The sequence below is a fragment of the Musa acuminata genome, chromosome BXJ2-5 (assembly GCF_036884655.1).
Source record: "Musa acuminata AAA Group cultivar baxijiao chromosome BXJ2-5, Cavendish_Baxijiao_AAA, whole genome shotgun sequence".
NCBI lineage: Eukaryota > Viridiplantae > Streptophyta > Magnoliopsida > Zingiberales > Musaceae > Musa > Musa acuminata.
The window spans coordinates 7,423,901-7,437,694 of NC_088342.1; the positions used below are offsets into that span (position 1 = coordinate 7,423,901).

A 13,794-nucleotide genomic window follows, 5' to 3' on the forward strand; every position below is an offset into this window, starting at 1 on the left:
CCAAACTCCTATCTTTGTGATTCCAGTTCTTAGTTCATTGTTGCAACCAACGCTGCCAAACTGATCACAACTACCGATCAAAACCAAACAAGGCACATGAAATGACCAAAGGAAGTAGAACAAAAGGTCAGTGACAATAAGTACAAGATTCACGAAAAGTGGATAGTTAAACCCCAAGATGATGAAAGAATACGGCCAGTGATCTCAAAATTACACAGCATCGCCATCCGATTACGATGTGAATTCAGGCGAACAAATTTGCAACAGAAATCATAAGTCGAGGAATCAGAAGTTATGGATAAGAATAAGTTCATATATCCGAATCTCATAGAAGGTTGATCTATCGATACTAAAAGTCTGGGATAATAGGGGAGAGAAAGAGCGTCACCGTCGAAGGAGAGGAAGAGAGAAATGGATTCGTCAATAGGGGACGCCGCGACCGCCTTCCCGACGACTTCTTCCGTTCCGTTCGCTGTGCTATTTATTTGTTGTGTGCGCGAAGCCTTTCAAAATAATACAGCGATGCTTTTTCCCCATTTTAAGATTACCTGCTTGTCTACCTGACTTGGGACTGGAACGTAAAAATGGAGCCCACCAGGGACAATGTCCGAGACTACTCTGCCTCCAATAGCAGGACCGGTAAGCGATGACGCATCAGAAAGCGTGTTGTTATCCGGGAGGGGCCGCGCGATCTGTGCCATCTCTCGGTTTGGTGCGGATCGCATGAATAGCCACGGGCAGCGATCGTCTCTATAGATGACGTGTCACAAAAGCATTGACTTAAAAGCGGGTCCCGGCTAACATTCATCGCGATCTCCGACGGTGCGATCGTCTCTATGGGACGCTGTTTGATGGGTGTGCTTCGTCCCGTCCCGCCGCGTGGTTCGGGTACGGTGGTGGCGTGGTGCTTGAGTTGCTTGTTTCGCGTTGCCTACGCATCATGCATGACGAATGCCGCTTTGCCTATCTGAATCACCGGTTCGATCTGACCCGGTTGAGTTGCGTCGGCCGAACAAAGAGGATAGAATCGATATGTAATTCCCAAAAATAGTTGCTAATGGGAGAAAACCCATTTCAATTACCATTCCAGGAGGATGTCCGGCCTCTCCCCAAAGATCTCTGGGCTACAACGCTCGGACCGGGCTCGACCCGTGCGCGCAGGTTCTGGGCCAGGCTCTAGTCCGGCCTGCCGAGACCAATACGTGCATTGCACGTGCTATAGGCCCATAACAACTAGGATTTTTTAGTCTTACAAAATTTATCGAATAAAATTTAAAGTGAGTAATAATTATGAGTAGTATAATTATCGAATCGTATTTTCTTGGATTTCACCGGCTTCTCGTAATTAGGGCTCGTTGTGTGCACCTTCACCTTCTTCTATTTGTAACATATTAAGCATTGTATTCTTCTTAGATTATACCAATTTCTCTAAATAGTCTTGTAGTTCGTGTCTTTGTTATCTTTCCCAAAGGCGATATTTTATCTGAGAAGTAAGAAATGGGACACTCGAAATATGTTATGATTTTTGAAGTTTACTATTCATGATTCCTTTTTATTATTATTGATATTTTATTTAAAAATTATTAAAAAAATATATTATTATACTATTTTAAATTTAGTATTATCAATTTTATTTTTTATATTTATTTCTCTTACAATCACTTATTTTTGCTAATGTTGTTAGAATTCGTTCGACCTTACTTGTGGATCTTTGATGTCACCTTTTAAGAAGAAAGAAGAAAAAAAAAAAAAAAAGAGGGGGAGGAGGAAGAATAAAAGGAGACGAGACGATGAGGAGAAGAACGAGAAGAAAAAAAAAGATAACATTTATGTTCATTTATATAAAAATAATTTAAAATAGTAAAAAATTAAAAAAAAACATAAATAGTAAAATAAGAATATAAATAGTAAAATTTTAAAATAAATTTAAACTACCATTTTCTCTCTATCAACACCTTTTTTTTTTGAAAAGGTCCCCAAGAGAGAGAAAAAAAAAGAAAAGAAAAGCACTAAGAAACTAACTCTTTCAACATCGAGGAGTCTACCACCAATAGACAGTAGTTAATACCGAATTACGAAAATTACTAAAAAGGTAGTTCTTTCAACATTAAAGAGTCTACGAATTACTTTTTGGATCACAATTCATCCTACTATATTAAATATAGTCAATTTACAATTCATCAAATTAGCAAATACAGCAGAATACATTGTTGAATGTTCTTAAGATATTTTAGTCGTGTATCAATTTGCAAAAGCGCTTTATAATACTCTGTTATAGGATCATGTTTGTAGAAGATAAGAAGGACATGCAACCAGTCACTACTTCTATCTTTCCATGAAGAAGTAAAGTTTGGTCAATCTACAACCACATGGCTGTGAATGAACCACATCGATATTTGGCATAGGAGACAGCGTTGGTCGTTGAGTTTGACAAAGTGTTCTTAAAATAAAGGTAGGTTTTCAGTTCTTGAAGGTAGAGCGCGGTATGAACTTTACGACAATAGCTTGATCTATCTTCTGACCATTTTAATATTTAATCTCTTTGCTTTCTTGGGTAACAGCAAAACCAAATCTACAATGGCTTATTCTGCTTACATTATGCTTTGAACAGAAGCCTCGCTGCTTGGTTAAGCAATCCCATGTCATGGATGACCTCTTCGAAGGGTATTAGAAACCACTGGAAATGCCAATCGAACCTTTTTGCCACCAAGTGGTATTGCTTTTCTTCCCACAAATCTAATCTTCTAGTAGTAGCATATCCAATGCAGAAGCTAAACCATATCATGCAAAGTGCACATTGAGGTCATGGACTTTGTGGCCTCAAGACAGATTAATTTCTACCTATATATTGATCTTTTTTTGTTTTTTGTTCTTATGGTGTTATCATTTAGTGATCTAGTGAACGCTGGAGTATATTGCTTTTGAATCATGGAAAATCCAAGAGGTTGGTGACGGGCAACTGATCCAAGTATTCTATTTTGATATCTCATCTTTGAAGAATTCCAAGTGTTTTAAGTCGATATCTTCTCAGATTCTTGCGTGCTAAATCTTTAAGAATCTAGGAGTTGAGATTGCGTTAGCTGGTTGGAAAAACGAGAGAGAAAAGGTATCAGCTGAGATGGCAAACTTGCCATGCCTTCATCATGAGAAGGAAGATGAAGGAGCTGAATCCAGTTATGCATTTTAGTTTTGGTCAACTCAGCTACTTACATCAAGGAGTTGGCTCCTATTTGAGAAGATCGACTAATTGAATGTGTCAGCAGCATACCTTCCTCGCATGTTCTGAAAGCTTCTTCTCTGCTTCTCATTGCGTCTCTCATGCTACAGTTTTGCATGATCCATGCTCAATATATAAACATCAGCTGTCCCCTGTGTGTCTGATGCAAGGAATTAGTTTTCTGGCACAAAGGATGCTTCTTCTGGAGCAAAATTTATTCTTAGATCAGAATAGAAAATTGGGATTGCAAGTCCTAAACTGGTGGTTGCAGGAAACAGAGTGCTAAATGCACACTTGATCTGAAAGAAAACTTGGTACAACGACACCGGTGCAACACCTTAATTAGTCTCACCTCCAACTACTGTACAGCTCTTCAGCCACACAGGAGGAGTAAACATAATCCAAGTTGTCTTGTGTAGTACTTTTATTGCATTGAATTGTGGTTAGCATCTCCCTTGAGTTGCTTTAAGGTTGTCTATATAATCAACTCCTTCAAACTCTGCAGCATTTGAACCCGCGCAGCCCCCCCCCCCACCCCAATAGCGAGGACCCCAGTAGTTAGGATTAGATGTAACTAAAGTTAAGGATTTAGTTTGGTACCCCTCAATCGAATGAATTATTGGTTGGTATTTTGATACGTAGATGAGGATGGGGAGGTTTGTGGATGAGGATGGAGAAGTTTGAAGTAATATAAATGAGTGCTCTTGGATGATTCAAGGCAGTGCAGATCGAAAATATTCCTCATTCCTTTTACTATCTTTTTCCTTTCTCGAAGTTCTGCGGCAGCTCATCCTCGACTCTTCCACTTCAGCTATATATACATATGGCATTCCTGGTTGCCATGTGCAGTGCAGTGGCGGTGGTCGTACTGGTGGTTCTCTGGGTTTACAGATGGAGGAACCCGAGATGCAGCATCGGAAAGCTGCCGCCTGGCTCCATGGGTTTGCCTCTGCTTGGCGAGACCATGCAGTTCTTCTCGCCGAACACCACTTTCGATGTCTCTCCCTTCATCAAGGACAGGATAAAGAGGTACGTAGAATGAAATCAATGCATCATCACTCTTGCACTACTTGTTATCTCTTTACACATTTGATGGATGCACTTCAGGTACGGGCCAGTGTTCAGAACCAGCTTGATCGGCCTGCCTGTGGTTGTGTCCACCGACCCGGAGCTCAACCGCTTCGTCTTCCAACAAGAGGGGAGGCTGTTCGAGAGCTGGTACCCTGAGACCTTCACCGAGATCTTTGGCCGCAGCAACGTGGGGTCCTTGCATGGATTCATGTACAAGTACCTCAAGAGCTTGGTTCTCAAGCTCTTCGGCCCCGAGTCCCTCAAAGACCTGCTGCTTCGTGATGTGGAGACGGCAGCATGCGCCAATCTCTCCTCGTGGTCGCGTCTGTCGAGCATCGAGCTGAAAGAAGCCACGTCAAATGTAACCTTTTTTCTTGTAGATACATTTCTGCCAGTTTCTGATTACCTCACCATACTGTTCACAGATGATATTTGATCTCACTGCCAAGAAATTGATTAGCTATGAATCTTCGTCTTCATCTGAGAGTTTGAGGAAAAATTTTGTGGCCTTCATACGAGGACTGATCTCATATCCGGTGGATCTCCCGGGAACAGCTTATTACCAGTGTATGCAGGTAATCGACCACTTTCCTTTCTTTGTTTGATTCCAGTGTCTGGAAATGAGTATGGATTCTCTTGACATGTTCAGGGAAGGAAGAACGTGATGAAAGTGCTGAAAAATATGCTTAAAGAAAGGCGGAATTCTCCAAGGAAACAACATGGAGATTTCTTCGACTCTCTCATTGAAGAGCTGAACAAAGAAAGATCATTGATAACGGAGACCATTGCTCTGGATTTGATGTTCGTGCTGCTCTTCGCGAGCTTCGAGACCACATCTCTGGCCCTCACGCTGGCCATAAAGTTTCTCACGGACCACCCAAATGTACTGGAGAAATTGACGGTAAGTTTCATGCACATACTGTACTCACAGAGATCGACAAATTAGACCGGCCATCTTTTGTATCATAGAATCACATTTACAGGAAGAGCATGACACAATAATAAAGAACCGGGAGGACCCATTGTCAGGAGTGACATGGATGGAGTACAGATCAATGACATTCACATTTCAGGTGAGGCAGAAGTCCAGAGTCCTAACATGTTTATTTTGTGATGGCTTAATGCTTCATAAATCACCCAATATAAATATAAGATTCCAATCTAATGCCAAAATGAGATTATTTAAACAAGGAATGAGACAGGTAAATCAGACAGGAGCTTATGGTGATGGAATCCTGGAAAATAACAATGCAATTATGCTTAAATTCAGTTCAGCATTCATTCATGAGCCACGATCATATTCTCCATAGATTCATAGTTGCATTAGTTATAGCTTCTACCACCTAATCCTGATTGTTCTATGCAAACTATTAGTTTTTTTTATATTTGTTATTAAAAAATTCCTTGAGCAAAGTTACGAAGTAGACTAGCAGAGAAATTCCAGACAACATTAAGTGCACGTAAAACAAGGCCTATAATTTCCATAAAATGAATAAAACTAAATAAAACAAAAATAACTTACCAACTAAAGAGGTAACAGAAAATTATAGAATCATTGGTTCAAGAACAACTAGGATCAAGTGACTACAGTAAATGACACTACCTCTCAAGCATGAGAATAAAACTTGAATTAACTTGTCGTCCTCTGCCACGAGACTGGACATAACTGCAAACTGTTTTAGATAAGTCGAAATGGATCACACAGGAACAATTAGGTATATCTACTCCTTCTTCAGCTATATCAGTAGTGAGCAAGAAATTCACCTGCAATGCATTTCCAAAGTTAATGGCAATATGCAACCAAGAACATCAGTCATTCATTCAAGTTAATCTCTTCTGAGCATATCAGACCTTCCCAGCTCGAAAAGAATCAATAACGGTTCTCTGCAATTTTGGGGTTAAAGAATCTTTTGATGAACCTCCACCAGTCAAGTAAGACACTGGAAAATGTGGTGTGATATTGATCTTTCTCATAAATCTTTCAATCACTTTAGCAGTTATAACTCTTTCCATTAAAATTAGACAGTATACCTCTTCTTCTAATCTGCAAAGAAAAGTTGACATTAATTTACATAAACTGTTGTAAAAATGAAATAAAGGAGACGAAAAGACTAGCTGGAAAAGTAGCCTTTACCTAAGTGATTGAGAAATTTCAACTAGTTTGTCCAACTTTGAAGATATAAATCCATTTTTGGTTCCCATTGCATATCCGACTTCTGTTTTTATGAGTTCATTGTAATCTGAGATGGACAAGGACAAACTTGGGATACATTAAGAAATACAACTCTTCTACATAATTTTTGGGGCAAAGCAATAAAGCAGAAATATTTTATAGTTAAGATAAATAACAAATACAAGAAGGAAGCTCAAGTGGGAACTGTAAAAAGATGCTGATAATCAAAGTTAAAAGATTTGTGAAACAAATATACAGGAAGAATATATGGGTGCAAAACAATTTTATGGTTTCTCGCAACTACTGCATTATGTCTGTCTACAATGACAGATAAGTTATAATAATGCACTGATAGCTATCATATACAGAGTCAGATGAAGTAAATGGAATCATCACAAATAAATATGCTGGAATACTACTGAAAAAAATCTCATTCTTATTATAAGTAATCAATCTGGAGTGACAGAAATCATACCACATGGTAAAATTGCTTCTATTGTACATAAGGCTTCTTTAAGAAAAGATATAACCAACTGAATTGTTGATTTGGAAAACTCACAATCTCCTATATTTAGGCTGCAAATATTTTCAATACATACTTTTACTGGCTGCAAAATTAGCACATGCTTTGTTATTAATGGTTATGTTCAACAAGGCAAACACATCTTCAGTAGACAAGCCAGAATCTCATTCAAAAAGAGAAAACACAGAAGTGATAGAAAAGAGAGTTGGTGGATGAATATTTGCAAGATTAAACAATGGAACTTAAAAGAGAGTTGGTGGAGCAAGATAGCAATTGAATGATTTGTTTGGTTGTGAATTTGTTATAGTAATAATTTCTCGTGAGCATGACCATGAGAGCAAAAAACCTGATTTTACTCGCATGCATAGAAATGTGCAATGGAAAGAATTAAGATGATGACTTCAAATTACTTAAGTCAGCTGTGGGCCCGTTACATATTTTGTCAGTATTTGTTTCATTGTTTGTACACATACCCATGATGACAATATTATCTTACTCAGAAACAACAACTTCAGTTTTCTAGAAACCTCACACAAGTGCATTAAGTATGAATATTATTTTGTCAATTCATTTTAAACTTGGGAAAGAAAATTATTAAGTCTGATTAATGCCACACACAAACTCAGTCACTTCGATTAAATGAAAGAGCTTTTTGTTTAACAATTGTTCTCTAGTTACTAATCCTAAAATTGAAGCCACATATTCCAGCAGTTTACGAGTCCTCAATTGTTATTTTTTGGACATTTGAAGACTTGAAAACCATGCCCCGTGTCCAGCTAATACTAGTAGAATAAACTATCCAGAACATGCAAAAGTGAGTTTAAATATGTGCTAATTTTCTATACAGTGACACATTGACACCTTGGCGAATCATTAAAGGAATATCTAGCTCTACTAACAAGAAATTAAAATTGGTGTTTGAACTACAAAACCAAAATTGTTCATCACTTTTTTAGTGGTTACCTTTGCCGCCTACAGGAGATGCTGTCATTCCAAAAATGGTTGGCTTGCATCCAGTATCATGATAGAATTCCTGTGACAAAATAATCGAGAAAGTAACTATTGCACCAAATGAAAGAAAATGCAACAAATACAAGGAAATTTAACCAGTAAACCAGACTTTTCCGGCACCTTCATTATTCTTGCATATGGATGATTACCACGAGCACAATGGCACTCATCAAAAACAATCAATTGCACTGTGTCTAGAGTCTGAAATGCACGCCTTAAAGCATCCAATAGTATCTGGGGAGTCATCACCACAACCTGCAAAATAAAGTAGCCAAAAACTTCTTATTTAACTAAGTAGATTCATTTTTTTGATTGAAATGTGACAGATATGAAATGATGGTATTTCTTTTTATTGTGTATATAATTTTGATCATGCTATGAGATAAAAGATGAAAGATCTACATAAAACAGGTACATACATCTTAATTTTTCCCATGTCATTCCTATAATCTGTTCATATAACAGCTTTAGTTTGCCATCACCCACATGGAGTTAGAAAGAATTAATTTTGAGTAACAAGCATCCAAAATAAAGAGTCAATGTTCCTGTTATCCAAATTTATGTTGAAATCCTTCCTCATCACAGATTCTCGTCCCGATGTATGCATGTTAATAGACGATATTGATGCCCCTTAAGTGTGCATTACGAATTATATAGGTATTCAGATTGGGTAGCTTTCTAAATTATTGTATAGCTTAAGTGTTGAGCAAATATGTGAATGAAGTATCTGTCTCCTGAGACCTCTGATGCAACAAAGCAATTGTAAAAAGACTCCCAAGTTTATGATTTAAAGCGTTAGAAATGCTGGAGATACTGAAAAAGGAGAAATGAGGATTAAAGTTTTAAGCTAATAAAAAATGTTGGAAAGTCATATGAACAACACAAAAACAACCGATCAATAACTATTAGAAGAAACTTCAGAACTAGGGGCCTAAACTTTTAAGCTAATAAAAACTTTATGCAATCATTTTTAGTAAAACCAATTTCAGATCATTAATGGGTACATGTTAACATTTAGCATACTAGATCAACAAAACAAGCTTTAATAATAGCATTAGCCTACATGTCAATAAGCACCATATAATCTACATTGAAAATTTTTTTGACAGGCTTTACTACCTTTCAGTGGTAATCATCATGACAATAAGTGTCACCATCATCTTAGTAACACAAATATCTAATTTATAACAACACTAGTTATAACTTATTGATTTTGTCATGGAAATGAGCATAATTCACGATGCAAATCTGTGTACAGCTTATAGAACAGTCACACCATCTGGTTTCCTTCGCCTAGAAAAATCCAAATTCAGCATAGCTTATGTATTGTATATATGTATACGTAGGATTCCCTGGAAATAGCAAAGGATTCAGAGAATTACATCTCTAGTTTTAACATTCTTTTCCCAGCAATCAGTGCTCCACTCGCCAATCCTTTGCGCTCCACAGTATTCTACTACATCCAGCTCTGTATAGTCCTGTATAACTTCATATTGCTGTATCATGAGGCAAAAAAAACCCAATTCCACCTCTAAACAACATGGTACACTACAATCATATAGTTCGTTTCATAAAAAAGTACCTGATTCACAAGATTGACTGTTGAAGACAGAAAAATGATCGTCATCTTCTTACCGTCCACGATCAGCCGCTTCCCGAACTCCTTCATAAGCATCACGGCGATTAACGTCTTTCCTGCCCCCGTCTCCAGCACAGCGATCGTGTTCTTCCTCATCGCGGCTTCAAACACCTTAATCTCGTAACTAAGTACTCAGTAAGAGAAAAAAAAAAAGTTCAAGATTCGATCCTTTTCAAGAAAAAAGGAGAAGCAAGAATCGATCAAGCACCGTCGTGGCTGGAGATATTTGAGCGGCTGTCGAACAGGCCGCTCCAACTGCTCGATCTCCATGGCTTCGATGGAGGAGGAGCGTGGGCAAGAGACGGGGAAGTGGGGAGATGCGGGGAGGGTTCTCCGAGGGTTTTGGGGCGCCCAAGCAGTGGGAAAAGCGTGAGGGTTGATCCGTCGACACGGGCAGTGTGACGAGGCCGCCAATTTGCCCTTGGTGGAAGGCAAGTGCCGCATGAGATGGTCATTCGTCCCTGCTGTTGCCGCAGGATTTCGACACCAGCCGTTGCGCGGGATTTATGCGTACATATCAATATATATAGATAGGTATATGTATATATATTTACATACATATACCTCGATCTGCTATTTGACCAAGGAACTTGTTGACAATATACTTTTCAATACAAAATACCATATTTCTTTGCCTTTGTTGAAGTACGTTATCTAAGAAAAATATATGTTTCAATCAAACTGGACGTAATCTATCCCATCATATCTTTTACGTTATCTAAGTCAAGTTTGAATTGAATTCCAACACTGCTTTCTTTCCCGTCGCTGATAACGAGACATGCGATCGTCGTTCTCTATATATATCTCTCTCTCGGCAGTCTGTCTTAGTTATGGATCCAAAGGCGTGCGTCCTCGATACACCCAGGTGTAATCCGCCACTCCGCCGCTGCTCTCCTACCCGCCACCGCCCGTTGTGGTGTCCTCGCCTGGCACTCTCCGGAACCCTCCGCCACTCCGCCCGCCGCGCCGTGGTCTCCTCCGCCGGCGCCACTCGCGCCTACAGCGTCCCCTTGGTGATCGAGCAAACCAAGCATGGGGAGATGGCGTACGACGTCTTCTCCCGCCTCCTCAAGGAACGCATCGTGTGCGTCAACGGCGCCATCTCCGACGAGATCGCCGCGGTGGTCGTGGCGCAGCTCCTCTTCCTGGAGTCCCAGAACCCCTCCAAGACCATCAACCTCTACGTCAACTCACCCGGCGGCGCCGTCACCGCCGGCCTCGCCATCTACGACACCATGCAGTACATCAGCTCCCCGGTCTCCACCCTCTGCCTCGGCCAGGCTGCCTCCATGGGGTCCCTCCTCCTCGCCGCTGGCGCCACCGGCGAGCGCCGCGCCCTCCCCCACTCCCGCATCATGATCCACCAGCCCTCCGGCGGCGCGTCCGGCCAGGCCACCGACATCGCCATCCAGGCCAAGGAGATCCTCAAGGTCCGCGATCGCCTCAACGCCATCTACGCCCGCCACACGGGGCAGCCCATCGAGCGGATCGAGCAGTGCATGGAGCGCGACACGTTCATGTCTCCCGAAGAGGCCAAGGAGTTTGGCCTCCTCGACGAGGTCATCATGCACCGTCCTCTGGCCTGCGCTCCTCCAGCCAAGCACCAAGAACTTTTGCTCCATGGCTCCCGGTAATCTGGTTGCATGCGCATTGCATGCATGCTTGATTTAGGTTTTCTGCTTCCTAGTGTTGTGATTAGGTTTCCTTCCCAGTCTTGGATTCTTGCATTAGGTTTAGTGGTAATACTTGTGAGCATCATCAATCTTCTACTTCTGTAACAATGTGATATCAATCTTATATCATTAATAACTTTATCTTACAAATGATTCATTAAATCAAATTATGTTTGGTAAATAAAAATTAATTGACTTGGTTAATTATCATCCGCATGCATCATTCTCATAACAATCTCGCTTAGGTAGTAGTATGCCCACATCAATATATTTCTGATATACTGCATTATTAGGATAAATGCTAGTCAAACCTATTATACGGTAAAATAAAAATTATAGTAAGATATTCCCGAGTGCGTCACAACTATTGGATAAATTATTTTTGAATTAGATAAGGAATCATTTTCCATGTACATAAGAAATAAAAAAAGATGATATAGGATTCCATATATGATTTTATTGATCATTACCCAGTAATGGCACTTTTTCGAAGAGAGATCCACTCTTTTTTAATTCAAATAGTATTTTTCTTCGTTATACTAACTCAAGTATCGAAAGAATTTTTATCAGATATGTCGTTTTATTTAGTTTTATAGGTCATCCAATGGGATCCTTTCATCAAATTGGTCTCAAACTAGATTGACTCAACAACCAATGTTGACACAATGGACACAGAAACAAAAAAACATTGATATTTTGAAGATATCAATTAATTTAACTGGTAAAAATCTTGATATCAAATAAAATTGAAGGAAGGTAAGAGAGACTGGAGGGAGTGCATCAGTTTTGGTATCAGTAATAGCAGCAATTACTAGCCCACCTCAGTCTTATTGTGTTCAACAATCCAATCACCCCAGAATCAAGATGATATCATCTATAGAAACTAAAAATATTAACTGATAACACATCATTGTTCCCCTAACGTTATACAAAATAATCTTCATATACGGTAAAAGGAGGATTCTATCCATCGGAACTTTCTTGAACTCTTTCCTTCTCTTTCCGAGATTACATCACCATTACGAACCTCTTGGATGTTAAATACAAGTCGATTCTTGTTCTGCTCTGCTCATCCACACACAAGTGCTTCTGCTCTGCTCATCCACGCAGCACGTTGTTCACGTTGCCACCTCAACGATCGAGACTATGGGATTCAATAATTCACTTGACACGTGTGGAGTGAAGAAAAGAATAGAAGATAGAACAATTATTGAAGAAGCTTTATTGAAGAAATGAAAATGCTTCGATACATTAACATGTTTTCTCTCTTATTTATACAAATTATGAGAAAGAATTTCCTTCAAATAAGTCCGCCTTTCGTTCTCTAAGTCCACCGACTATTGACAGATCAACAAAGACAGCAAAGACTACCGTGGTGAGGAAGATGAGGATTGGCCGTAGAGCCTCTTAGGAATATGGCTGCAGTGGCGAGCAGTTGCTCGCTGGCCGAAGACAAGGGCGAAGCTTCGTTTTTCTCAACGACGTTGATCGTTGGCCAAAGACAAGAAAGAATCCTAGTCCACGTGAAAATAATGAAAAACGTTTCCACGTTATATTAAAAATATCTCCACCGACGACACCTTCCCAAAATCTGGTGCTGCGGCTTTTTATCTTGCTGTCGTTGTTCCACGTTAAAATCGAGAGCGAGTAGAGACACTTGAGTTGAATTCTGAATCCATTATTTCTTCTCATGAACGCATACGTCCCACCATACACACCAAATCTTAATGGCTCAAGCATCGTGGCACTATAAATAGGACAAGAGGAGGGATGAGGTAAAACGCACTCCCTCATACTTGCACAGGTACGTTGTGATAGAAAGTTCAGAGGTAAGCGATGGCTGGAGGAGGCAAAAGAGGTGAAGCGTCGTCTCTTCTACTTGTGACGCTGCTCGTGACGTTGTTGGCTTTCTTCGCCACCAACTCCTCGGCAGCCCGTGTCACACCCCGTCCGCAATCCCTCGCCAGAGGTAGGTTGGTAAATATGCATGCGAACATCTATGATTGGGCTGGAGATCGAGGCATCGTTAACTCCTTCTTCATGCTGCAGCGGCACTGAGTGCGGTGGGGGCAAGGCAAGATGAGCCGTGCTGCAGATGCGCGTGTCCTCTCATTTACCCACCTACTTGGTGCATTTGCGGCGGCATATGGCAAGGCTCCTGCCCTTCCGCCTGCAACAACTGCCAGTGTGTCCTCAACGAGTGCACTTGCCTCGATCTTATGGACCCCAAGGTCTGCGAGGCCAACTCCTGTCCCTGGCCTGTTGCAGCCCCCAAAGTAGAGCCGGCGCAGCAGTGGGCTATCGAAGAAACCGGTGGGAAATTAGCGATGATGGTGTGATCCAATTGTGTTTGTGATCGCCTGTCGTCTTCTCTCGCTCCGTCCTATCCATCTATCCATCCATCTACTTATAATCTATGTCGTGTACCGTCGTGTGGTGTTGCTTTGCTTCAGTAATAAAAATAAAATGCTTCTGCTTTTATCGCGA

General features: G+C 40.4%; 3 protein-coding genes and 1 long non-coding RNA gene across 4 annotated transcripts; 3 read left to right on the forward strand and 1 right to left on the reverse strand.

Annotated features, from left to right (window-relative positions):
- Positions 1–3,749: 3,749 nt before the first annotated feature.
- LOC135613237 (cytochrome P450 87A3-like) lies at positions 3,750–5,598 on the forward strand. Its single transcript, XM_065110338.1, has 6 exons — positions 3,750–4,246; positions 4,325–4,649; positions 4,714–4,863; positions 4,938–5,189; positions 5,272–5,379; positions 5,491–5,598. The coding sequence occupies exons 1-6, from the start codon at positions 4,041–4,043 to the stop codon at positions 5,596–5,598; spliced, it is 1,149 nt and encodes a 382-aa protein (XP_064966410.1). The 5' UTR covers positions 3,750–4,040.
- Positions 5,599–5,887: 289 nt separating this feature from the next.
- On the reverse strand, positions 5,888–10,110 carry LOC135613238 (endoribonuclease Dicer homolog 3b-like). Its single transcript, XM_065110339.1, has 8 exons — positions 9,843–10,110; positions 9,578–9,758; positions 9,378–9,473; positions 8,116–8,250; positions 7,948–8,017; positions 6,423–6,528; positions 6,140–6,332; positions 5,888–6,052 (listed from the first exon to the last, which is right to left on the reverse strand). Exons 1-8 carry the CDS (start codon positions 10,076–10,078, stop codon positions 5,888–5,890), a joined length of 1,182 nt encoding a protein of 393 aa, XP_064966411.1. The 5' UTR covers positions 10,079–10,110.
- Positions 10,111–10,464: 354 nt separating this feature from the next.
- Positions 10,465–11,268, forward strand: LOC135613239 (uncharacterized). Its single transcript, XM_065110340.1, has one exon. The coding sequence runs from the start codon at positions 10,465–10,467 to the stop codon at positions 11,266–11,268; it is 804 nt and encodes a 267-aa protein (XP_064966412.1).
- Positions 11,269–13,077: 1,809 nt separating this feature from the next.
- LOC135611681 (uncharacterized) lies at positions 13,078–13,794 on the forward strand. Its single transcript, XR_010486626.1, has 2 exons — positions 13,078–13,276; positions 13,357–13,794. It is a non-coding gene; the product is annotated as an uncharacterized LOC135611681 (long non-coding RNA).

Coding starts and splice junctions, on each gene's coding strand:
- LOC135613239 (XM_065110340.1), top strand. CDS start 10,465: ATGGATCCAAAGGCGTGCGTCCTCGATACACCCAGGTGTAATCCGCCA.
- LOC135613238 (XM_065110339.1), bottom strand. CDS start 10,078: ATGCGGCACTTGCCTTCCACCAAGGGCAAATTGGCGGCCTCGTCACAC. Junction 8,251..9,377: donor AGAATGTTAAAACTAGAGAT/GTAATTCTCTGA, acceptor TTTATTTTGCAG/GTTGTGGTGATGACTCCCCA. Junction 6,529..7,947: donor ATCTCCTGTAGGCGGCAAAG/GTAACCACTAAA, acceptor TGTCCATCTCAG/ATTACAATGAACTCATAAAA.
- LOC135613237 (XM_065110338.1), top strand. CDS start 4,041: ATGGCATTCCTGGTTGCCATGTGCAGTGCAGTGGCGGTGGTCGTACTG. Junction 5,190..5,271: donor ATGTACTGGAGAAATTGACG/GTAAGTTTCATG, acceptor TCACATTTACAG/GAAGAGCATGACACAATAAT. Junction 5,380..5,490: donor AGGTGAGGCAGAAGTCCAGA/GTCCTAACATGT, acceptor GGAATGAGACAG/GTAAATCAGACAGGAGCTTA.